At 40.3% G+C, this 22885-nt stretch overlaps 3 protein-coding genes across 5 annotated transcripts in view; 2 read left to right on the top strand and 1 right to left on the bottom strand.

The window, feature by feature from the left end:
* si:busm1-163l24.3 lies at positions 1 to 6030 on the bottom strand. Of its 2 annotated transcripts, none has more exons than XM_005920400.3 (6): positions 5909 to 6030; positions 4776 to 4962; positions 4280 to 4383; positions 1461 to 4187; positions 698 to 906; positions 1 to 597 (listed from the first exon to the last, which is right to left on the bottom strand). In XM_005920400.3, the coding sequence occupies exons 2-6, from the start codon at positions 4957 to 4959 to the stop codon at positions 504 to 506; spliced, it is 3318 nt and encodes a 1105-aa protein (XP_005920462.1). In that variant the 5' UTR covers positions 4960 to 4962; positions 5909 to 6030; the 3' UTR covers positions 1 to 503. The 2 variants fall into 2 exon arrangements, with proteins under 2 accessions (XP_005920462.1, XP_005920461.1); XM_005920399.3 differs by having other exon boundaries at positions 4776 to 4959; positions 5909 to 6019.
* Positions 6031 to 6627: 597 nt separating this feature from the next.
* Positions 6628 to 11992, top strand: phb (prohibitin). The gene is made up of 7 exons (XM_005920398.3): positions 6628 to 6725; positions 7273 to 7366; positions 8040 to 8201; positions 10250 to 10392; positions 10496 to 10612; positions 10707 to 10802; positions 10892 to 11992. Exons 2-7 carry the CDS (start codon positions 7282 to 7284, stop codon positions 11102 to 11104), a joined length of 816 nt encoding a protein of 271 aa, XP_005920460.1. The 5' UTR covers positions 6628 to 6725; positions 7273 to 7281; the 3' UTR covers positions 11105 to 11992.
* Positions 11993 to 12110: 118 nt separating this feature from the next.
* znf652 (zinc finger protein 652) overlaps positions 12111 to 22885 on the top strand; it is an 18375-nt gene continuing 7600 nt past the window's right edge. Inside the window, exons 1-4 of one of the 2 annotated variants that reach the window (XM_005920402.3) lie at positions 12111 to 12820; positions 16889 to 18376; positions 21414 to 21561; positions 21862 to 21977. In XM_005920402.3, coding sequence (XP_005920464.1) covers positions 17366 to 18376; positions 21414 to 21561; positions 21862 to 21977 — 1275 coding nt within the window. In that variant the 5' untranslated portion in view covers positions 12111 to 12820; positions 16889 to 17365. The other variant, XM_005920403.3, reaches the window with a different exon arrangement.

The following is a 22885-nucleotide window of genomic DNA, read 5'->3' as shown; positions in this document are numbered from 1 at the left end:
CAGGAAATGTGCTTTTTTTATTTCTGTGCCCAGAAGCAAAGACAGATTTTTGACAATTAATTTATTAAATTCAGAATATTTTTACAAATTACTGTCTGTTGTTCCTAAACTAAATGATGACTACAATCACACAGTGCGGTGCAAATTATTTGGTCTATACAGTACTGTGCATATTGAAGACTTTAATATTCATTTGTTCTGCAAAATAACCTGAAACGGTATTTTAAAAAAATTGTCATGTGAAATACTATAAGCCCTTCACTCTTGAACAACTTGTTAAAAGAAAATTGGTAAAGGACGTTACAAAATTAAAATTCAGTCTTCAATGACTCCATTATTTAAAAGAGACTACAATTAAAGGATGATCAGATATCAACATCTCACTATAACAAAGTGTGATTGTCAACTAATCAAAACCGCAAAACAGTGCTGTAAACACATAGATCGCCAATATACTGCTATTTTTATATATAAAACAAGGAAGAAATACATTTTTACATGTTTTAATCATGGGGCTTTTCTGTTGATTCCTCAATTCCAAGGGAGGTCAAGACCTCAGACAAGCGCGTCAAGTAAGTGGAATCTGGGTACCCATTCCTGAGAGAGACAAAGAGAACATTGTTCAGGTCAGGTCCATGGACTGACTATGACCTTTAATTCTGCAGCTCTCTCAGACATCCTCGCTGGCCTCACTCACCCTGATTTGCCTCCCTGTAAGCTGGTCTTGTGTGGGATGCCGTCCCAGGTCACCCTTGCATCTGTCCCTTTGCCTGTCACTGTGAAGGTGAGTCCCTGCCTGAAGGCTTTCTCCAGCCTGGGCAGCAGCTTCTTTGTCGGCTGACAGTCTGGAAAGTAGGCTTCAAATAGCCCTCCCTTAAATGGTTTTCCAGGAGATGGATGCCCATCCTGATAAAACGCAACACAAAGAGCGCAGTCATGAACAAGGTCTCGGTATTGCAGTGTATAAGCTGAAAGGCAGCCTATAGCTGCATGCTATTTTGCAGGAGAAGGTCAGAATTGTTACTGCAGCCTATTTTATTTTAACAACAAAATAATGAATACTGGCTGATATCTGCAGATCTCAGCCGATCAGGAAACACACATATATGAACTCATAGCAACAATGTGAATCAGAATATGTCTCTGAAGTTTAGCTAATTCTTTCTTGACACCCTGTAGGAGTCAACTAAAACACAGGTAAAAGACAAACTAATACTTAAAATTAGAGAAATCATAACGCAGAGCTTTAATATGTCTGCACACACCTGATGTGTAACAAGGGCTCTGTACAGAATTGAACTATTTAAACTGATTTAAGAAAAGGTCCTAACTGAGCAGCCTTTCTTATTCTGTCTCATTTGTAGTCTCTGAAGTGAAAGCTTAGAAGGTGCGCCAATGTAATTTCTCATTCAGATAAAGCACAACAAAATATCAGCGAGAAATGTTTTTAAGCCACTCACCGCTTGGATACCATCAGGAATGCTGTAAGTGATCTTGATAGTACAGAACTTGTTGTAACCTGCCAAAGTGATGTTTAGTTTAGATTTTACAATTTTGCCCAGGATGCCCCGAGGTTTCTGCTCCGTCTCATGACAAACTCTGCAGCGGACATGTACCGTGTCCAAGCACTTTGAGCAAAAAGTGGCTCCACATTTTGTTCTCTGCACAGATATCCCAGTTTCTCCACAAACACAGATGTTCCCCAGCCTCTCCTGGCCTGGTTTGGCTTCCCCTGGGGTGTTCTGGATCTCTGCTTCTTCTTGACCACTGCCTATCTGCGTAGCAGGTAAGGTGGTCCCTTTCTCAGTGCGGGTTAATGTTGATCCGACACCATTCAGACCCCTCACACTATCATTTCCTGGTGTAGACTGACTGACAAATGACTTAGCCTTCTGTCCATCCATCTCCATTGGATCTATAGGCTTGACTTTCTCCTTAATGACATGATCTTGCCTTGCCAGACCAATAGATCCACTCACAATCTCCCTCCCACCAAAGTCACTTCTGTAGGTTGTCCTCCATTCCCGACTCCTACTTGTACCATCAGCATTGCCTGGTTGGCTCTCTCTAATCACCTGAGAGTTACTGTTAAAGTGCAAGCTAGTGCTTTTATCTTCATTCATTTGAAAAGAAGTTGGGGAATATTGGTATTTGTCAGGTATTTGAGCCGAGTCTCCAGAAAATACTTCCCGCAGGGTAGCACCTACCTGGGAACACAACTGCCGTGGACCAAGAAGATATAAGCTCTTGGCTAATATCTCGATAGTAACCTTCTTAAAGCGGCTCCGCACTTCAGAGCAACAAGCTTGTAAGGTTTCATCTGCTTTGTCAGTGATACCCAGTTCAGACAAGGACACCTCCTGCACAGAGAAGTCTGAACTAACTGAGTCAACCAGCTTCTGCAAACCTAGATGACATGAAGTCACTTTGGATGAGTTTGCTCCTCTTATGGTAACAGTCAGCTCATGACTACCTAAGCTGCTCTCTTTTAACTGGACATCAGAAGCTAGATCTTCCACTCGGTAGCTGTATGATTCTTTTATATGTTTCCACATTATCCTGGATACTGTAAGATCTGCAGTATAGACTTCCTGCTTGTCCCTTCCTGTTTGGGTACTGAAGCTAGAAGACCTGCCCCTGGCTCTGACTGTGGACTTGCTGCTATCTTCTTGACTCTTCTGACTCATAACTTGAGCCTTCTGCTGAGGCGTTCCTGAGAAACTACTGGCACGCTTCAAGGTGGATCTGGATCCAGCAGACTGAGGTGCAGGACTTCCTGACAAACTGGACTGTGTACCACTAAAAGGGGATGATGAATTCTTAGGTCGAGCATCTGTTAAATCTGGATTCAAAGAGGTTCTATTTTGAAGCGAGGAAGATGCCAAACTAGATCCAGTCTTGAACAAAATGTCTCCTCCTGTGTTTTGGGGTACTGCTCTAGAAACTGCCTCACCAGAAGTCCCTGCTGTTTCTGAGAGTACATCATACCCTAACATTGGCCCTTGGCGTGTTTGTCTGCTGGGAGATGAGTTTGTTCGTAAAGTGAAGTCAGCTGGTCGACTGCTTAACGCAGCTAGCCCAGAATCCTTAAACCGAGCAGCTAGTTTATACCTTCTGGCTCCTTCAGCTCTTCGTTCATCTTCCTCTGACTTCAGCATCTCATCTAGCTTATCATCCACCGATGCTACAGTGGAGGGTGTGGGGAGAGTGAATCTCTCCTCATCAGTCTGAGGGTATAAACTTGAACCATATGAGGGAAATCTCAGGAGACTAGCTACATCTTCCTTTTTATCTCGCTGGTTAACATTGTCCAGGAGAAGAAACTGCTTGGCCTCTGACACATCACTACTGCTTCCAATAATATAAATATTTTTTTCATCTTCATTCAGAATAAGTTTGGGAAGTCTGACACTTAAGTTCTCAATTGCCCTTTGCAGGCCTCCACTGGGGTGCAGGATAGCTTTGGGCAGCTGGGATCGACGGATTTTGGCCTCAATGTCCTCATGAAGCTGACTTATAGCCTTTCTGGCTACCTTCAAGCGCTCCTCCTCTAGACCATCCTCCCCATCTGCTGCTGTAACATGCAGAAACAGAGTGGTCAAACCCTGACTTGTTACATCCACCACTTCAACCCCATACTGCTTCAGGATATGCTGGTATTCCTTCCGGCAGTGTTTCTGTAGGTACTGAAACATGTCTCCATCCATAATTAGTGAGAAATCATCCGCCGAGGTTGTAGAATGCTGCAAAGCAGCTCCATCTGCCTGACCAGTGTCCTCCCAGGTATAACCACCAGGTGTCAGGTCTCTTTCTGAACTTAAACTGTAGTTGTCAGTTGGCCTGTCAATGTGATTTTTTTCTTTGTCTCTTTGCTTGTTGGCTTTTCTGCTCTGATCTTCTGACTCCTGTGTATAATGCTTCTGTGCTTTTTGAACAGACCGGAAACCACTGGAAGTAGGCTGACTCAAGTCTTTTGAGTTTTCTGCTGAGTTTGAGCCTCCAGGATGACCCAGTAGTTGTGCCAAAGCTGCCTGCACTGTGGAGTAAGAGCCAAATATTGTAGAGCATTTCTCAGTAGCAGTATAGTTGATCTGGACATCGTGGTGGCTCTGAAGAAGGCTTGTCAATGCCATGATTCCCCCTGGAAGCTTGCTGTAGTCAATTGTTGCTGATAAGCTTAAGACGACCTATGATGTTGAGAAAAAGAAAAGAGAGAAACAAATTAATTACTAATAATTTTACACTGTATCTGTTGAAATTGTGCAGCAGCTAAATCTACCTGATCTGGGTCGAAATCTTCACAATGCTCAGTTACCGTGAGCTTATACTTCTTCCCATCCACATCCAGAACGTGTAGCCTGTGGTGAATAACTCTCTGTGCCACTGTGCGAGAGGGGTCATCAGAGAGAAATCAATCACAGTCTGTGAAGCATCCTGACTAAGTGTTTCTACAACTGGCCACTCCATTGACTTCAATGCCAACATTCCAGTTTAGTGTAAATCACTGGTGGCAGCAGACATCGTAGTACCTTTCTATTACTTTGTAAATGAATGCCATCTTTGGTTGGTTTACAGTTGTGTTAATACAGTCAGTATAATATGTAACTAATCTGCCCTATTTTCCTTCGGGATTAATAAAGTATTCTGATTCTGATTAATGAACAGTATTTTTGCAATGAAAGACCACTGACACAGAACATTTAGTTATTCAGACAGTAATCCCTCTGATCTACACAGCAGATGAGGAGACGTGAACATACACTGAACCTACTGACCTCCGCTGTCCTCGAAGGTGATGAGAGCAGCCAGAGGCGTTGCCTTGAGGAAGGTGACAGAGTCTACTTCCCCTCCTCCATTTCTTTTTCTAAGGAAGTAAATCAATAGCTTGTCTTTCAGTGTGTTATCTTCGATGTCTGTGGGCAGTCCACACACCTTCACAGTCCTGCCTGGTTCTGCCATCTGCTGGAAGAAACACAATCACTGTTGCTGTGAGAAGGAAAACTCTTGAAGCTGAATGCAAGGCTAAACACTAAAATGTTTTCTTTTTGCATTAATGGTGAACATGAAAATCAAAATGATGATGGCTAAAATTTAGAACATGACATCTCTCAGTGAAAGACCCCACAACTGTGAATAGGAATTGAAACATATTTGATAGTCCAACTCCCTCTGTTGGGGGTTACCAGGAAAGTACATCAACACAGAAAACTATCCCCAGTTTCCATCAACAGAGAATATTTTTCATTAAATTGTAGGAAAAAAATGTCTAGACACTTTGCAGCTGGTTATTTGAAGCAACAGCAGGCTAACACCAAAAAAATATATCATTGTAATGTCAAAACTACTGAGATATCCAGACTGCTATGTGGAAACGAAAGACTAGAAAACGCGTAGACTTCGTGTATTGCGTACATGTTTGTCCAATATCAACAGGAGTGTAAATTTCGTGTGTAAAATTGTACCAGTGAGGTTAACGCCCCTTACTCCCCTTCTTCCTGCTTCCCACGACTAGTCTGTAACTAACTGACAAATAATAAGCTGCTCTAAAATGCCTTTTTAAACCAGATGTTGCTTGTAATGCACGGCAGATGTTACTGGATTCAAAGTTGCCAACATCTGTGCTAATTGTCAAATAAATCTGATCAAATTAATAAAAAAAATTAATTCAGCCAACTTGCGAAAATGAAGCGCTTTTGCGTGCTCGTGTCTACACGATGTGAAAACACATCTGCGAGCGTTAAGAAAAGCCACACTGCAGCCAGACGACTGTCAAGGAAGTAGAGAAAATCAAAAACATCTCGACTGCCAATCTTCTTAGCGCATATCGACAGATCTTCTATTTGCGCCCGAGGCAGTTACGGTGTGTCGCATTCTTTGGATATCTTTCAGATTTGCAATCATCACTGACCTTAAAACGCTTCCACGACCGTTTCTTGCTTTCTTTCAAAGATCGTCACTCTTTACGAGCAATGGAAGAAAAGTGAAACTACCGGTTGTGCGATTTTTCTTCCCCGCGCTAGGGGGCGACAAAGTGTCATGTGAGTCGGTGCGTGCAGAAGTTTGCGGGTGCCCGACAGGTCTATTATCTGTATCATACAAATTCCCAAACTGTTCCTTTATACGTGGTTATTATTATGATTAATATTAGTAGTAGTAGTAGTAGTATTTGTTTGTTTGTTTGTTTGTTTGTTTGTTTGTTTATTTGTTTCTTCTTTCATCTGCCTTTTTTAGGGGTGGCTACTGCCATCTCAATCCATCTCAATCTGTCAGCACGATTTTTTGGGCTTAATTTGTGAAAATAAATAAATTAATTAATGTATAAAAATACAGGAAAGGTTCTGGTAACCCACTGTCCAGATTTTCAAGTAATTATAAAACTGAAAGTTCTTGTTAATTCATAGAAAAAGTAGTTTTTTTATTTTGCTGTTGACTCATTGTAAAAAACTGAAACAATGTAGCAATATGTGTTCTGTTTTCTACATTTTAATCAGTATAAGCCAAAAGGGGATGATAATAATGTGTTTTAATTATATTTAGGCGAGCCGCAGTCAGTAGGTGGCAGTAATTAGTTTGAATACTGACTAAGTCATAGAAGAAGAAGACTGTTTTGTTACGTCCAATCAGATGCTTTGTTGCTTCATCCAGTGCGCAGGCGCTGTGTAGCAGATATTTCATGTGCTGTACGTCGTGTCCGGTGGAGGTCACAGACATCCGAGCAAAGTGAGGTAAGTTATGACATACGTTATGTGTGTGACAGTAAAATTACTTAACTGTTTATCGAAATGTCATTGTATTAGCCATTGGAAGTGAAACGGAGAGACGTTTTATGTGCTATTTACAAGACGGGTAGTGTTACAAGATTAAACGAACACGAGCGACCACTTTGTATCAGCGTGGGATAACATGCGTGCAGTCACCCGGCGTGCAACTTGGACTTACCTGTCGCACGCTTTTTAATCGTTTTACGTATCTTATTGTCTTATCTGTAGTATTGCATCGGCCTTAAATCTAAGCTGCGGTGCTCTGTTTAGTTATATGTGCTTGCAAGATGTCTCAGTTCAGTTAGTAGATAAGCTAATGCTAGCTAGTTAGCCAAATTAGCTAACAACCACAGCCTTGGTGTCAGTCCAGCTCAAGGCCAAAGCCAACTGTTATTTGAAAGAGGGGATTTAGCCTGGATTTCCAAGGTCCGTCACAGGATTATGGTGCATTGCGTAGGTGTAGAGGTGGAGATGTGTAGAAAGACATTCAAAGTGTTTTCATTGTCACCAGGTTGCTGTCATGGCCAAGTTATTTGAGTCCATTGGGAAGTTGGGGCTTGCCCTCGCCATCGGTGGAGGTGTCGTGAACTCAGCCCTTTTCAACGGTGAGTCCTAGAAATTTCCATGGTCTAATGGAATTCTACATGTATAGGAAAACATGCTCAGTCATCAAGCATAAAAATTATTAATTTGGTAAAAATATATATTTTGTATAAACCACATTTCCGAAAGAATTCAAGAGGTTTGGGAAGGCAGCAAAAGCTAATGAATAGCTAGCTACCTGATAGTGTTGCATGCAGATGAGAAAAGCAGTTGTTTTAGTTTTACGAACATGTGTTATTCTGAAGTGAGATTTTGGTATTACACTTAGGGTTACACTTAACCTCTTTTGCTAATTTAGGATGCCTTTGGTCTACTCTGTGTAGCACCTATATTAGTTGCCTTTGATTGGTTAAGCTGATGAATTCATTAGCATTCCAGATCATAAACGAGAAAAACTGTGATCTTGAATTTATTCCTATTTATTCTATTTATCCCTTTTGTATACTCTTTATTTATATATGTCTCTGTATTTATATATGTGTATATATGGTGTTCTGCTCACGTTCTGTAACTTCTGTTGGTGCTGTGCTATTTGGAAACAGAATTTCCCAGAGGAATCCACCCGAGGGATTAATAAAGTTCTATCTTATCTCTTAATAAAAATAAAATTAAAAAATAAATTTTTCATGTTAAACAATTTTTTCTATATGTGATTCTCTGTCCTCCTCGTTGCAGTTGATGCAGGTCACCGGGCTGTGATCTTTGACAGGTTTCGAGGTGTTCAAGATGTTGTTGTTGGTGAGGGAACCCACTTCCTCATCCCCTGGGTTCAGAAACCTGTCATCTTTGATTGCCGCTCCCGTCCACGCAATGTGCCTGTTATCACAGGCAGCAAAGGTATGCAAGCACTCCAAGGAACTTTAGTTTCTGCAAATTCAGTGTCTGTCAAACTAAGAAGGCTTAGCTTTGTGGTGTGGTGAAGACTTGAATTAGCCACTCTTAAATGTTTAGTTTTTCTAACCTTAAAAGACATGTAGAGGGTATGTCAGATGTTTTTGAACACTTAAATTTTCCAGTTGTTACTGAAATTTATATAACTCGGTGTATGCTGAAATAAAGTGTACAACAGTAACAAAAACATTTAGAATTAAAAAATAATAATAAATTAAAAAATCATGGAGTGCCATATTCTAAATTTGAGACACTCTTCAGATGAATCTTGCCATTCCTTCTACAGTGGCAGTGTAGCCAGATTTTTCCCTAGAACTGCGTGCTTTGCTCTTACAAGTTGTTTTGATTTCAACCCAGAATGCTGTGAAGTGGAATTAATGGGTTAGCAAGTTCTGTCTGATGGCTCAATTTTTAACTGGCTAGAATGCCATGGCAACTCTGCACTGAGATCTAAAATGTTCTAAAAGACATTATCATCAGTTTGTTCTAGCTGAAGTTATATTTTGTAAGAGCAATAAAGAGTCTTAACTGAGCAAATATGTTCATACACAAACCTCTTGAGCTGTGTCTTAGTAATATGAACAAAGAAAACCCATTGTTACAGTTGTGTGTGTTGTGTTGCATTCTAATGTAAATGCAGTTAAAAAAAAAAGAAGAAAGAAAGAAAGAAGAACCACCAACAGAAAGAAAGAAAAAAAATATTCATATGGTAAAATAAGAATAGCCGTGGGGGCTTTCCATTAAGAATTCAAAAGTCTCTAAAGGGCATTACAAAGTGATGAATACTTTGACCACCTGTCAGTATTGTTTGCATTCTCACAAACCATGGTTATTTAAGTTTTGAGATCATGATGGTTTTGAGATCTATTATTCGACGTCACACTTGGGGTTGACCTACTTTTTAAATCTATCATCAATTGTTTGTTGCACACTTGTTTGGTTAAGTTGGTGACTGTTTTCACAAGGTATGTGGTTATAGGGCTTTATAAATGTTTTTTTTTTATACTTTGTCCTGATTTATGGCAAAGTCTCTTTCATTTGATTTGGTCAAGAACTTAAGTGTTTTCTACTTGGCCTTGATTTGCTTAAATGGCCTAAATGGACTTTCTGAATGTACAGAATTAAATGGCAATGTTAAGTTTATTTATTTGGTGAATTCATGACTACAATCATTCTAGTTCTTAGCTGTAGCCTTAAAAAAGCATTTATAGCTTAATGTCACATACGCCTCTTGACCACTGTTCCCTCTAAGCTGAGCGCGTGAGCAATCGTGCACTGCTGACACAGTCTACGCGCACAGAAAATCAGCGAAATAAAATAAATACATGTATTTACTTTCATTCCAATTCAGGCTGGATTTTTTTTTTTTTTTTGTGCACAGCGCAGATTTTCTGTGTGGGGAGACCATGTTAGCAGTGCGCGATTGCTCACGTGCTCAGCTTAGAGCGAACATTGCTCTTGACTACATTTCTTCTGTACATTTTGTACAGAAGAAAAGTGAAATGATGCACTCTCCCCTTCTAGTGTTGCGCGCACACACACAGCCTGATGAAGAAAGTCTGCCATGATATAAGTTCACAGCCGCTGCATTATTGGTTTTTCCTGGAAACAAAACAGCTGAGGGAATTTAAATCTGGAGACTAAACTTCCTGCCATGTTCTACCTTATTTATTTGAATCAGTTGCCCCCCCAACTATTCTGATAGCTATATTATTGCCCTTATAATGTGTCAGAGGTTACTGTAACATGACTCATTGCAATGCTGCTTTTGTGTTATTTAAACTGTCACAGGTTTGATTTAAAAATGTGGAAAAATAGGAATGTTTGAACCCACAACTCTCATTTGATTTGATAACTGTGTAAACATTCCCAAAGGAGGAACTTGTTTGTTTGTATTTTACACAGAAAATTTTAGTCCGTGAACACAAACACTTGTTTTAATGTGTAGGCCAGTGTATACAGTGTGATTAAGGTCTGAACCATTCACCCTACAGATCTGCAGAACGTTAACATCACGTTGCGTATCCTCTTCCGGCCGGTGACAAACCAGCTGCCACGCATCTTCACCAGTATTGGTGAGGATTATGATGAGAGGGTGCTGCCATCTATCACCACAGAGGTCTTAAAGGCTGTAGTGGTGAGTAACAATCCATTAAAGGCCAAACAAATTGGCTGAATGTATAATGAACAGAGTCAAAAAGCACTTAATGTTTCTCTCTGCCTTTCTCTCTCTCTCTCAGGCTAGGTTTGATGCTAGTGAGCTCATCACTCAGAGAGAGCTTGTGTCCAGGCAGGTCAGTGAGGACCTCACAGAAAGAGCCTCCACCTTCGGCCTAATCTTGGATGATGTTTCACTGGTATGAAGTCGATGGAAAATTATGCAGCATTGTTCTATACTATCCTTGGGTTGTGTGTTTAACTGCAGTAACCTGCTGTATTGTGTTCTTTCAGACACACTTGACCTTTGGCAAGGAATTCACAGAGGCTGTTGAGATGAAACAGGTGGCCCAGCAAGAGGCAGAGAGAGCCCGTTTCGTTGTAGAAAAGGTACTTCTAACATTGCATGTAATCCCTGTACTATGAGCGCATTCTAAAACTGTGCATACAGCTTTATCGTTTTCATTTTATAATTTTAGGCAGAGCAACAGAAGCAGGCAGCCATCATTTCAGCCGAGGGAGATTCTCAGGCTGCTTTACTCATTGCCAACTCTCTGATGGAGGCTGGTGATGGTCTGGTAGAGCTCCGTAAGCTGGAAGCCGCTGAAGACATCGCCTTCCAGCTGTCACGCTCCCGCAATGTCACTTACCTGCCCTCCGGACAGGGCACATTGCTTCAGTTGCCCCAGTGATAATGTCACACCCATGTCTACCACCTCCCCTCACTGTCTCCAGCCATTACATAGGCCATGGACGTGGTGGTTGGAGGATTCAATAAAGGATTCTCCCAACATCACACACATTCCTCCCACTATTTCTCTAACCAAATCAGGACTGGGCTCTGCTGATAGCAGTATGGTGGGAGACAAAGTGAGAGACCTATGATGGTTAAATTTATGAAGTCCTTTTATGTAAGGAAGTGAAGGGGTTTATTACTCTGTGATAACCTAAAATATATATAGTACTCTGTTTTGAGAATTGTCAGTGCAGTAAATTCTGTCAAGATTCAAGTTATGTCAAAGTGAAATCACTTAATGAGTGGAAAGCAACAGTCACTTGTACATCAAAGAAAACATGTGATTTCTTTAAACAATAAATGTGAATGGTAAATGCCATTCTTCTGTTGTGCTTGGAAATTTCATCTAATTGTTTCTGTTTTGAAATCTAAATGAATTGTCAATCTTTCTGATGACTGCAAGGTATGTGTCTTGACATTGTTTATTCATTTGGCTTCAGTCATTCAGGCTTACTAGAGAATTTTATTTTAATTTTTTTAAATGTCTGCCGCCTTCTTTCAGATACCTTTGTCACACTGATGTTACTCCGAATCAATTGGAATATGCTTAGCAAGTGGTACAGGATGGTACTTGATTCTTTTCTTTGCTATCTTCAGTTTGTATGGAAAAAAAATCTAAGCCCCGTGTTGCAGAAAAGAATGACTTATTAAATCGCCTTTCTGCCACTCAATTGTCAGTCTTTTTGGCCAAGGCACAGAGATGTTTTACACAGGCATAACTGTCACTGGGGTGGGGGTGGTATTTATTTTGTCTTGCTTTAAGAAAATAAAAGGTACACCATTTTAAAAAAAAACTATATACTAAAAAAAGTGTTTCAAACTGGAAGGAATAGTAGTTTTTTAATTAAAGGGAAGATTTATTTTGTATCGACAAAAGTAAACTGAAGATAATTTGATTCTTTAGAATGAGACATAGTTTCGACACTTTTTTTTTTCTCCTGTGTTCTTTATATACATCCATGCATTTTTTAAAAATGTTTTAATATCGCAGAAATATGCAGTTCAGTCATTTTCCCGAGAGTCTTCATGGAAATAAACTGGAGGACTTGAGTCAATTAAAACAACTTACCAAAAAAAAAACCGAATTAAAATAGAAAAGATATTAAAGTTTAAGAGTCTGTGATAAAAACTGATTGCATTTATTGTAGTTTTAGAATTTTTCCTCTGGGAGGGATTAAACGGCCATCGGGGTCTTCTCATTATGATTTCATCAATCAAGGATTTAAGCTCAGCACGTGCGCGCGCGCCGTGCCCTGTCTGCTTTGGAGGGGAGACGAAAAGAATCCAGACCAGACAAGCTGCCGCGCGCCCATCCAGACAGCGGCCTGGATGCCTGGGATGAGCGCGGGACGACGGTAGTACACGCGAGAGCTTGGCCGGGCCACGTAGCGGGGTTGAGGACACCGGTGCGCAGATATCTCCGCAGTCTATAGCGGACATAAACAAATAAGCGCCCACATTTTGCACACAAAGACCAGTGGCAGTGGCCCGTCTAAATGCATATCCGTGAATGAAAAGAGAGCGAGAGAGAGGGAGGGAGAAATGCGTGTGCAACCCTGAATCTGTGCAACTCTGATTGCACGAACGCAAGAAGAAGGTCGCCCTGACGGAGGTAAGCCAGCAAACCGACAACAAAATATCGCTGTTTTAGTTGATTTTAAGCACTTACATGTGTGACACGCATGACAGCTGTCGGAAACAGCAGCCGTGGTTCGCCGGTAGTGCGGGGCCGAAGCTACGGTGAGAGCAGTCTGCGAGCCCGGCTAGCGCTGACTTTATGACAGTGTCGAGTTGAGTGGGTTTACCAGTAGAGCAGTCTGGGTTTTGTTGAGAAAGCGGCATTTTTCATACTGCACCACAGCAAGAGAGAAACACTGATGACAAAGCATGACATCAGCTTTTCGTTTAGCTTCACGAGGGTCCAAAAACTGTCAGACTTTCCCTTCGGAGTGCAGCATCGAAATTAAATGTAACGTTAATGCTAAATATTGACGTTAACGCTAGCTTTGAGCTAACTAGCACCAACCTGGGCGGTTTATGATTTTTTTTTTTAAAGTGAAACTACTCTTTTGTTGGAAGCTACTGCCTGTCTGCAAACACCAGCCTTTAGATTGTAGTGCTTGTGTATTAGTATGACTGTTATCCAAATGAAGTGACCTTAACTGCACTAAAACATCTAATGGCTGCACCTTGAGCTAATGTAGCCAAGTTAGCTTGTCATGTGTGTGCAGGTTAGTACCTATGGACTACTGCTAGCTAGCTAAGTAGCCTAAGTTGGCCTGGCCTGCACAACGTTACTGTTGTTCGTTGTACAATGTTGCCTTTTTGTTTTAACCCTTTCTTTGCTTCAAACACACTGCAGCGTTAACAGCAAGTCTTGTAGCTGAATACGCTGCATCCAACCCGACGAAAACAAATTCATATGCGCATGTGATTTACTTCGTTTTGATGCATATGAAGCCCTTTTTTTATTATAGTCACGTTTCGGTGTGTTTTCACAGTCTAAATCGGTGTTAAAGTAAGTGCTAAAGGCTACCATGTTTTCTTTCCTTATCCATAATAGAGATATCCCAGAAGTAAACAGCTCAGCAGTGTCTCCTAAAAAGCTGTTGTGGAAGAGATGGGAGCTGACATATTCCTTGACCACTTCGTGTAGTGCCTCAAATGATATGTGCTATATCAAAAACCCTAGGTACTGCTCTATGACCTCGATTATGGGTTTGAGGGCCAAATACCTACCGAGGCATGGAGCACCCCTGTAGTGCACCACACAGTGAGCTGGTTAAGGTCTTATGAGTTTGGACAGAGTCAGGAATGTGAACCTTCACAAGGTCCTCCACAAGCTGCAAAAGGGAAAGCTCATTAAAGTCTAGACTCAAGAGGGTGCATGGATTTGAGTAGCACTGCTGCATAGTACGAAGCAAACGTGACACATTTTGACTTCAAAGGTCTCCTCTGCTTAACTGTCAAAGTTTAGCCAAGTACTTGTCAGCATGTGTACTATTTAATGCTGATGGGTTTTAAGTGTTGTATGCTGCCGTTGCAGTTACACTCCCATCCTGTGTCATACAAATATCTTAAGCCACAGTAGCATCTATCCGGTATGTGACTGGCTTTGTGGCTTACATATGAAATGAGTTCTGGCTTCTCTGAAACGTGATTGAGGACAGCTATGAATTGGCCATTGCTGAAAAAACTTTGATTTCTCTGCAACTTTTGCTGAGCATTAGTAATTCTCTGGCTGACAGGTCATTTCAGTAATCCAGACATTCATTGATGCTCTTTTTCTTTTTTTGCATCAGGGTACAAAGTTCATCTTTGAAAGCTGTTAAAACTTCAATAGGCAGTCGCAAAACGATCTACATTTCTAAAAGTTTGACCTCCCTATCCTACAAGGTGAATGTGTAAACTAATTACTCGTGATATTGAGAAGTCTGCGCTCTGCTTGATTCCCACATCAAAGGACTGCATTATTTCACAGAGAGTGAAACCCCAAAATGACTCATCGTTGATAATGATAAGCAATAGAAGGGTTATACTCAACAAGGTTGTATAACCACACTGTTTATGTGCTTTTTTATTTTTATTTTAAAAATGATCTTTTTGATCAGTTTTATATTGGTATAGTAATATATTGGCTGTGTTGTTGTGCAAGCATGCCTTTTTTTCAAACGAGAATGTAAACCAGCATAATTGCATGTTTAGGCGTGGGGGTTCTCTTGCAGTTTATATTGCTCTGTCATCTAGACACAGGATAATCTATTAGGCTTTGTGTCTAGGACTACCATGCGAGTTAAGTTGCTCTGTCAGTGCCGAGCTTGCCCTCCCCTTGTGGTCTTAATGCTCTCAGAGCTCCTGTCCAATTCTCAGAAAGGATCAGAGTCAGCCTACACAGGAAGGCAGGTGTGCCTTATATGTGCATACCCAAAGTCTACATAAATGGCTTACTTTTTTGCATGCAAAATGAGGTAGAACCAACTGATTAATCTCTGGCTTAAAAAATTGCTTTAGTTCAGCTTATCTCTGCCTTCACTGCAACATGCTTATCTACAGAGGATCAAATTCACCAGATATACGCACCAAGTCTTGAGGTGAAAAGACAATCTTTGGGAGAACGACCAGTGAATTAGAAAGAAAATGTTAAATAAGATGGCTTTAGCTCACATTAAGTTTGGATCACCAAAGTTTCATAGCCTATTTTTAATTAATCTGGTTTTATTCAAGATTATTTTCAGCAGGTGCAGCTTCTGTTGCCAGGTAGGATTAAATCAGTGGTAGTAAATGCAAGACACCACAAATTACACCAACAGTTTAACTGACAAATAATGATCTGGTTAAGCCTCAGAGAACTCATTATGATTAATATTTGATCACGGTAAAATAATTAGGCTTATGCCTTAATTACAAAGTGTGACCCATCGTTTCAGCTGCATTTCCCATTATTTGCACAGTAATGCTCCTTTTTCTGGCATTTACAGAAACTCTTTTCTAATGGTGACTATAAATTAAACATCAGAACAAAGTAGAGTTCATGGGTGGAGTGGGGGTGTGTGTGAATGTGAAAGTACCTGTTAGCCTGTTTGTGATTTCTTTGTAGACAGTGGTGTGTCAGTTCTTGAAATTTAAGCATAAGATGTTTGTGAAGATTCTGAGGAGAGGATGTTTGCTGTCTCCTGGAAAGGAAATGTAATTTTTGTTTATTGCATGGGGGGAGGTTTTCTAGCGAGCAAACCGCCCTGGTGCACACTCAAAATGGTTTGTAGGGTGTAGGGTTGTTCAAGGTCAGCAACCTGTCATCCAGGGTCAGTTCCAGGATTACATTTACACCAAAACCAACATCATACATAAGTAATACATTACTCTTTGATTCAATGTTTTTTGAGCTGTTACTTGCATGAGCACAGTGATAATACTGTTTGTTACAAGAAGTGCACTACTTCGGCTTCACTGAAAGGTTGACATACAGTTTCCTGTGGTTGTATTTGCAATACAAGCTCCTAAGCTGTGGTTACACTATACTCTCCAACAGTCAATGGGAGGTTTGTGCATGTGTGATGTTGAAGAAGATCTTGTGTTGTTTAATCAGTGTGCTTTAGAACTTGAATCTGGCTTTTGCTTTCTGAGAAGTATTTCTGTAAATGGTCTCTAACCACCACTGGAACACAGTTAGGACTGAGTGAGTACCAATTTATTTATTAAGTTTCAGATTGTAGGTAGTTTACAGTGATTGCATCTGTGTTTGTGCATAGACAACTGATGTTGTTTAACAAACAGGCTGTTTTCTGCTCTAGCATTGACATCGATCAGATTGTCTTTAAGAAGATATGTTACATGTTTTCAGTACTGAGAAGAAGTTGTGACTTGTTGCACTTTAGTTGATCTAAATATGTCCTTATTGCAAGCATGAATGTTGATGTGTCACTCTATAAAGCAAACTGTCTCTGCTTTATAATGAGGTGTTTCAGTTGTGGTTTAGAAATATTTAGACTGCTCATTTGTTGAAATTGAATTCACTCGCATTCATGTGTGAAAGCTGTGGTTTCCACTCCTACACACAACACTGAAACATTTGTGGCCAAGTGTGGCACTCACTGTTCAGAACTTGACAATATGGCTGTAGTTTCAGGTCACACGGAACACTCTCATCTATATTATTCTGTTTCTTTGTCTTATCTCATAGGTAATGCACAACAAATGGCTGTTCAAGCAAGACGCAGAGGTCCTTACAGCATTTCCGTTTTTGGTATTCAGCTCATCTTTACCTGCTCTACTGTTTGAAGACTGGCGCTCTGCAGGGCAGCAGCCTGCAGCTCAACAACTGGAGGGGATAATTTTAAATGTTGAGAATCAACGTTAAGACTTTGGTTTTGCTTTCTGATTCTTAAGCACATGGTACAAAAGTTGGAACTGATTGTATGTCTATACAGCTGCAGTTCTTTGCTTGGACAGCATGGATGCTCTCTTTGAATCCGGTTGACTGTCTCTCACCTCATCCCCTCCTTCCTGTCTTTTCAGTAGAAGGAGGGTGGGGGATTAGTGTGGTGTCCCCTGCCTCTCCTTGTAGGGTAGGCTAGTCTACCTAGTTACCACCGCTGTTACTCTTTTCCGTTGCCCTGTGCTCCTACTAACTGTACCCCTCCATACCTTCTCCCTCTTCATGAAATCCTGTCAAAGCCTCAAGGAAGAGGTTTCCATCCCTAGTCTTGGCGGGATGTCACAGGAGGAAGGACGCAGGGCACCGGTGTCCCAGTCCTACTTTCACTCTCCTAACCCAGACCTGGACTTGACAGGAAAGATTTATAAGAGGGAGGTTGGTGGCAAGCCTTATTCTGTGTTAGTGGACAATAAAATGGCAGCCAAGACATCCATGGGAGAGCAGAACATTGGTCAACACCAACATCAGCAGTATTTCAGAGAAGGGGGGGCTGGGCAGGAGGTGGGGACACAGGGGTCCCAGGCAGGCAATGATGGATCCTCTGATGATACTGAAGATGATGATGAAGATGAGGAGGAAGAAGAGGGTGAGGATGGTGAGGAGAGTTTCAAGCGTGAGCAAATCATTGTGGAGGTCAACCTGAACAACCAGACACTTCATGTATCCAAAGGGGACAATAAAACTGGAACCACAGTAGATGACTCTGAAAGAGCTGGAAGTGATGATGACGACGATGAAGAGGAGGAGGAAGAAGAGGAGGAGGAGGAGGAAGATGAGAGCCCTGAGGAGGATGAGGAGGAAGATGAGGAGGAAGATGATGTTGAAAGTCAAAGAACGCGGTCAAAGAGAACCCGTCGAGGGTCTAGTAGTGCAGCTGCTTCCAGCCAGCCACGGAGGAAAAGTCTGCGAACAGCTCTGGGTGCTACCCCTGCTGGAATGACCACCAGAGGGCGACGGAAACGCACAGAGCCTCCAAAGAGCAAAGGCAGGTCAGCTAGGTCAGCTCCATCCTCTTCTCCTACTGTACCATCAGGAGGGAAAGCAGAGGTGGAGGAGAAGGAGATGCTGGCATGTGAAAAATGTCCTCGAGTATTCAACACACGCTGGTACCTGGAGAAGCACATGAATGTTACACACAGACGAATGCAGATCTGTGACAAGTGCGGCAAGAAGTTTGTCTTGGAGAGTGAGCTAGCCTTGCACCAGCAGACTGATTGTGAGAAGAACATTCAGGTAATCCAAACCTTTATCTGATATTTGTGTAGTTACTCTTGTAAATGTTATTCTGGAGAAAGAGGTTTAATATATTCTTACGTATAAAGATGTTTAGATAAATTAGAACAAGACTTTCAACTAAGCCATGAGACTTGTGCACCTGTACTACAGCCTTATCTGATGCTCCGACACCTGCGGACACAAATTCTTATGTATTAGTAATTATAATATTGCATTTTTCAGCATATATTTAAGTATATTTCTGGCAGGTTTCAGTTTATTTCTAAATTACATTTGAACTGAAATCAGTCATATTTAACTGATTAGAATTTGTAGTCATGTATTTAAAAAAAAATAAAAAAAAATAGGGGAAAAAAATATATATATCCATCCATCCACCCATCCAATGTAACTGTAGTATTAAGTCAGGATGCAGTTTTCTGCCACTAAAGGTGGCTGCTTGTTCAAGAAAGGAAAAAAAAAAAAGGCAAATGATATGTAGTTATGTTTTTTTTACAGAATTAACTGTAAATCATTTAGTGGAAGTAATGACCAAAAAATGACTTGGCTTTAAAGTGAGTTATTGTGGTATGTGAAAGTAATCACTTTGTTTAAAACTTTTTAATGTGACCAAACTTGTTACCTGATGACTATGATACCCTCTTGGTTGATGTTGGCATTTATTTTGTTAGAAAATCTAAAGGCAACATTTGACACTTTAAAAAGTTCAATTTTCAAAGAGAAAACAGTGATTGCTAAAAGTTTCAGTAACTTGCTAGCAGCAGCAGACTCGGAGCTCTCTCAGCTCATTTATGTGGCAGTTTGAATGTAGCGGCAGCTGAGAACTGAAAGTGGGTTTTCAGCTGTTAGCTCACAGGAGAAGAGTGTGGCTTTTTAACTAAGGTGGCCAACAATCATTTCACGGGGGATGCAGCTTTCAAGGTGCTTCATGCTAGTGATTTTATGCAGCCATTATACAACATTCATCACTCACTAATTAAAACGGATATCAGTTATGAAATATGCAGAAAGGTCAGTAAAAAGCACATATAGCAAGAAATTTAATTTAGCTGAATTAGATATTCCTGAATTCCAGAAGTGTTCGACTTGTCACATTAGCCATGATATTAACCTTGAAATTCTGCAGTATTTCTGTAGCTTTCTTTCTTCTTTTGATATTCATTAAGTTTTTATAAAACGTCTAAAGTTATCATGGACTGCTATATAAAAATTCTACCTAGACAATGGTAATTAGAAGTTATTACCATGAAAGTAAAAGCACACAAAAAATGCCATAACATTTTATCTCCTGAAACATAACTTAAGCTGCGGTGTGCTTTGAAGAAATGACGGGAAATCTGAGCTCGGTCTAAGCATTTCCTGTGTAATTTATGTTTAGATTGTGTGCTAGCTCCATGTTTTGAGGGCCATATTGTTTTCAGCCACCACAACAATACAGCTGTAGGAGTTTGTGTTGAATTTACTTCATAAGCTATTGATAACAACATCGTCATGGTTTGGGGTAAAATAGCACAGAAGATTTCTGTCAAATATGCAACCTAAAAATACTAATTGTATTTTGTTTGAAAAGTCATGTGTGCATTACTGGTAATGCTTAAGCAATATTTTTAGATACAGGACATCTGAAACTGACGTTATTAAATCAGCCATCTATTATCAAAAATATTTCAGTGAAAGAAGGTGCATTGTGGTTTTACTTCTCTAAAATTGAAAAAGGCGACTCAGCATCTGAATCCCCAAGGGTTATACAGCTGTTTTTAGCAGCTTTATTTAGCCCTTGGTTTGTTCTGCTTGATTTGCATCTGCAGTTTAAAGAAAATGTTATTTGAGCAGCTTCCTCTGAGCCACCCGAAACAGTTTGAAACAATTACAGGGTATAAAGAAACCTGTTCTCACGTCATGGAGATATCATATGTGTAATTGTGCAACTGTTTCTTTTTTTCTGTTTCTTTTTTGTTTGTTTCCCCCCCTTATTTTTTGTCCTTGAAGCAACTCTCAAATGAGTAATTTCTGTGCATGTGTACTAACAATCTAATTTAAAAGGCTCTGAATTATGAAGTTCAGTTTTTCCACTTTCATGTTTTCTGTCAGCTTTTCTGATAACCAGAGAGAACAGTAGTTATATTACAATATAAAACAAAGGGAAATTAGGAATCTTTTAAACATGTCTATACAATCATTTGTACTATGGCAAAATGTGGATCTTTTTTGAGTAGGCTGACGTTAAAACATGAACATCTGTATATAAACACACTTGTGATGCTACCAGCAGTACCGGTGGCAGCTGTGAAAGAGCTCCAGGGTGAGATGTAAGAGTATGTGCACACAACTGGTTCCACAGTGTTTCATTTTATTAATTGATTGATTTTGTTAACATGGAAAAAAGGAACACGTTGTTGGAAATAATTCACATGACATCTTGGCAATCACATGCTAAAAGGCAGCTGGAAGAAACTGTATTTTTTTTTTTTTTTTTTTTTTTTTTTGGCCACTTTGTTTGTGTGGATACTTTTTCACAGTTCATCTGGTTGTTATCTTGTCACGCTGCAAGATATTTTATTTTAGGGAGACAACAGCCTAACCATAAAACTCATGCTAGACAGAAATTACTGCAACGCCCAGTTTGATGTTTGGTCATGGCCAAACAATGTATAGTACTTGTCTGCAACTGTCCAAGTACCATTGATTTATACTTTGAAATTAAAATGGTCTTTTGATTGGGTTGCATTATGTTTGATATGATTTAAGAAGGAAGTATTACTATTGAAGTTTTTTTTGTTGTTGTTGTTGTTGTTGTTTTTTAAATCAAGAGTAATGATTTAGTTATGATGATTTGGCCGCTTCCGTTTTTACTTTGATGGTAGGATTTAGAGGGATTTCAGCAAGATAAACCCTTGCTGACTTTTTGACTTGTTTTGCCCAGCAGAGGGCGCTGGAGTATAATAAAAGAATTCTGGCTGATCAAAACAAAATGCTTAATATTAATATTTTTTTTGTCTTCTCTTTATACATTTTTGTTGTTATTGTTCTTCAGTGTGTTTCCTGCAGCAAGTCTTTTAAGAAGCTCTGGTCATTGCATGAGCACATCAAAATTGTGCATGGCTATGCAGAAAAGAAGTTCTCATGTGAAATCTGTGAGAAAAAATTCTACACTATGGCTCACGTCCGAAAGCACATGGTTGGTAAGTTGCGGCTGCTGTCTGTTACTGTATCTAGAAGTGTGAGACACCACATGGCTTTCAATTAAATAATATTCACCTGTACAAGATCCTTTTTTTTTTTTTCTTATAGATACTCAGCATAGTGTCTTTAGTGACAACATGCTGCCTTTTCTTTTTAAATATTGTGAAATGTAAATACTTTTGTATGATCATGTCTCATCATAGCATTTATTCAAGCAATACCAATTTAGTTAAAACTTTAATTTGATTAGTTTGTTATGATTTAGCCATGTCACTTGCATTTTTTTCTCTTAAATCCAGCTCATACGAAGGACATGCCATTCACCTGTGAAACGTGTGGGAAGTCATTTAAGCGCAGTATGTCTTTGAAAGTTCACTCACTCCAGCACTCTGGAGAGAAGCCCTTTCGTTGTGAGGTAAGATGTCTAACAATAGACTTCAAACAGTGACCAAATCAGTATTTCCCCTACATAAACCATCCAAGTATATTTGGGTGTTATTATTTTTTGTTTGTTTGAGAGAACAATGCATCCACAGTCAGTTTACTTGTGGACAATCCTTTGACCTATATATATAAACTTCAGGGTCTGGGCTTTTCCATCTCCTGTTTTCCTCCAGTCTCCTGTTGTGGACTAGAGCTTATGGCTGTTGTCCTCCTCCCACTCTGGAGATCCTGTGAGCTGAAGGGCTGTTGCAACCAGAACCTGTTTAGGGTGGAGAACAGGTTCATGTGCCACTATAGCAAACTCATGGAGGCCTCAGAGGAGTATGGCTGCAGATGGTAGACCAGCAGTTCATCTGCATAATAAGAGACTTAGATGCAGCATTTCTAAGTTATTTATTTGTAGCACATAAAACTTAAAGGGTATTATTTGCTCATTGACTTATTTATTCACTTAATCCAGTGCTTTTGTGTCCCAGTCCCCACCACAACTAAAGTTTAAAACTGTGGTAAAACTTAAGAGGAAATAGATTATTGCTAATCCATGTATCTAGAGGATTTATGTACCTTAGGCACAGATTTCGTTGGCTGGCCTTCTTTGAGTTCCTACTTGTTATGGAAAAAAAAATTTTTAAATCACATCAGGGCGATCGTGGCTCAAGAGTTGGGAGTTCACCTTGTAATCGGAAGGTTGCTGGTTCGAGCCCCGGCTCCTCGGTCGTTGTGTCGGCAAGACACTTCACCCGTTGCCTACTGGTGGTGGTCAGAGGGCCCGGTGGTGCCAGTGTCCGACAGCCTCGCCTCTGTCCAGGGTGGCTGTGGCTACAATGTAGCTTGCCATCACCAGTGTGTGAATGTGTGTGTGAATGGGTGGATGACAGG

The sequence above is a fragment of the Haplochromis burtoni genome, unplaced genomic scaffold (genome assembly GCF_018398535.1).
Source record: "Haplochromis burtoni strain Fernald_Lab_line unplaced genomic scaffold, NCSU_Asbu1 Contig_21, whole genome shotgun sequence".
In the NCBI taxonomy this organism is placed as follows: Eukaryota; Metazoa; Chordata; class Actinopteri; order Cichliformes; family Cichlidae; genus Haplochromis; species Haplochromis burtoni.
Note: the sequence above shows the minus strand (reverse complement) of the source record. Positions and strands in the feature narration are given on the sequence as shown.

Coding starts and splice junctions, on each gene's coding strand:
- phb (XM_005920398.3), top strand. CDS start 7,282: ATGGCCAAGTTATTTGAGTCCATTGGGAAGTTGGGGCTTGCCCTCGCC. Junction 10,393..10,495: donor AGGTCTTAAAGGCTGTAGTG/GTGAGTAACAAT, acceptor TCTCTCTCTCAG/GCTAGGTTTGATGCTAGTGA. Junction 10,803..10,891: donor CCCGTTTCGTTGTAGAAAAG/GTACTTCTAACA, acceptor TTATAATTTTAG/GCAGAGCAACAGAAGCAGGC.
- si:busm1-163l24.3 (XM_005920400.3), bottom strand. CDS start 4,959: ATGGCAGAACCAGGCAGGACTGTGAAGGTGTGTGGACTGCCCACAGAC. Junction 4,188..4,279: donor AAGATTTCGACCCAGATCAG/GTAGATTTAGCT, acceptor TCAACATCATAG/GTCGTCTTAAGCTTATCAGC. Junction 598..697: donor TTACAGGGAGGCAAATCAGG/GTGAGTGAGGCC, acceptor TGTCTCTCTCAG/GAATGGGTACCCAGATTCCA.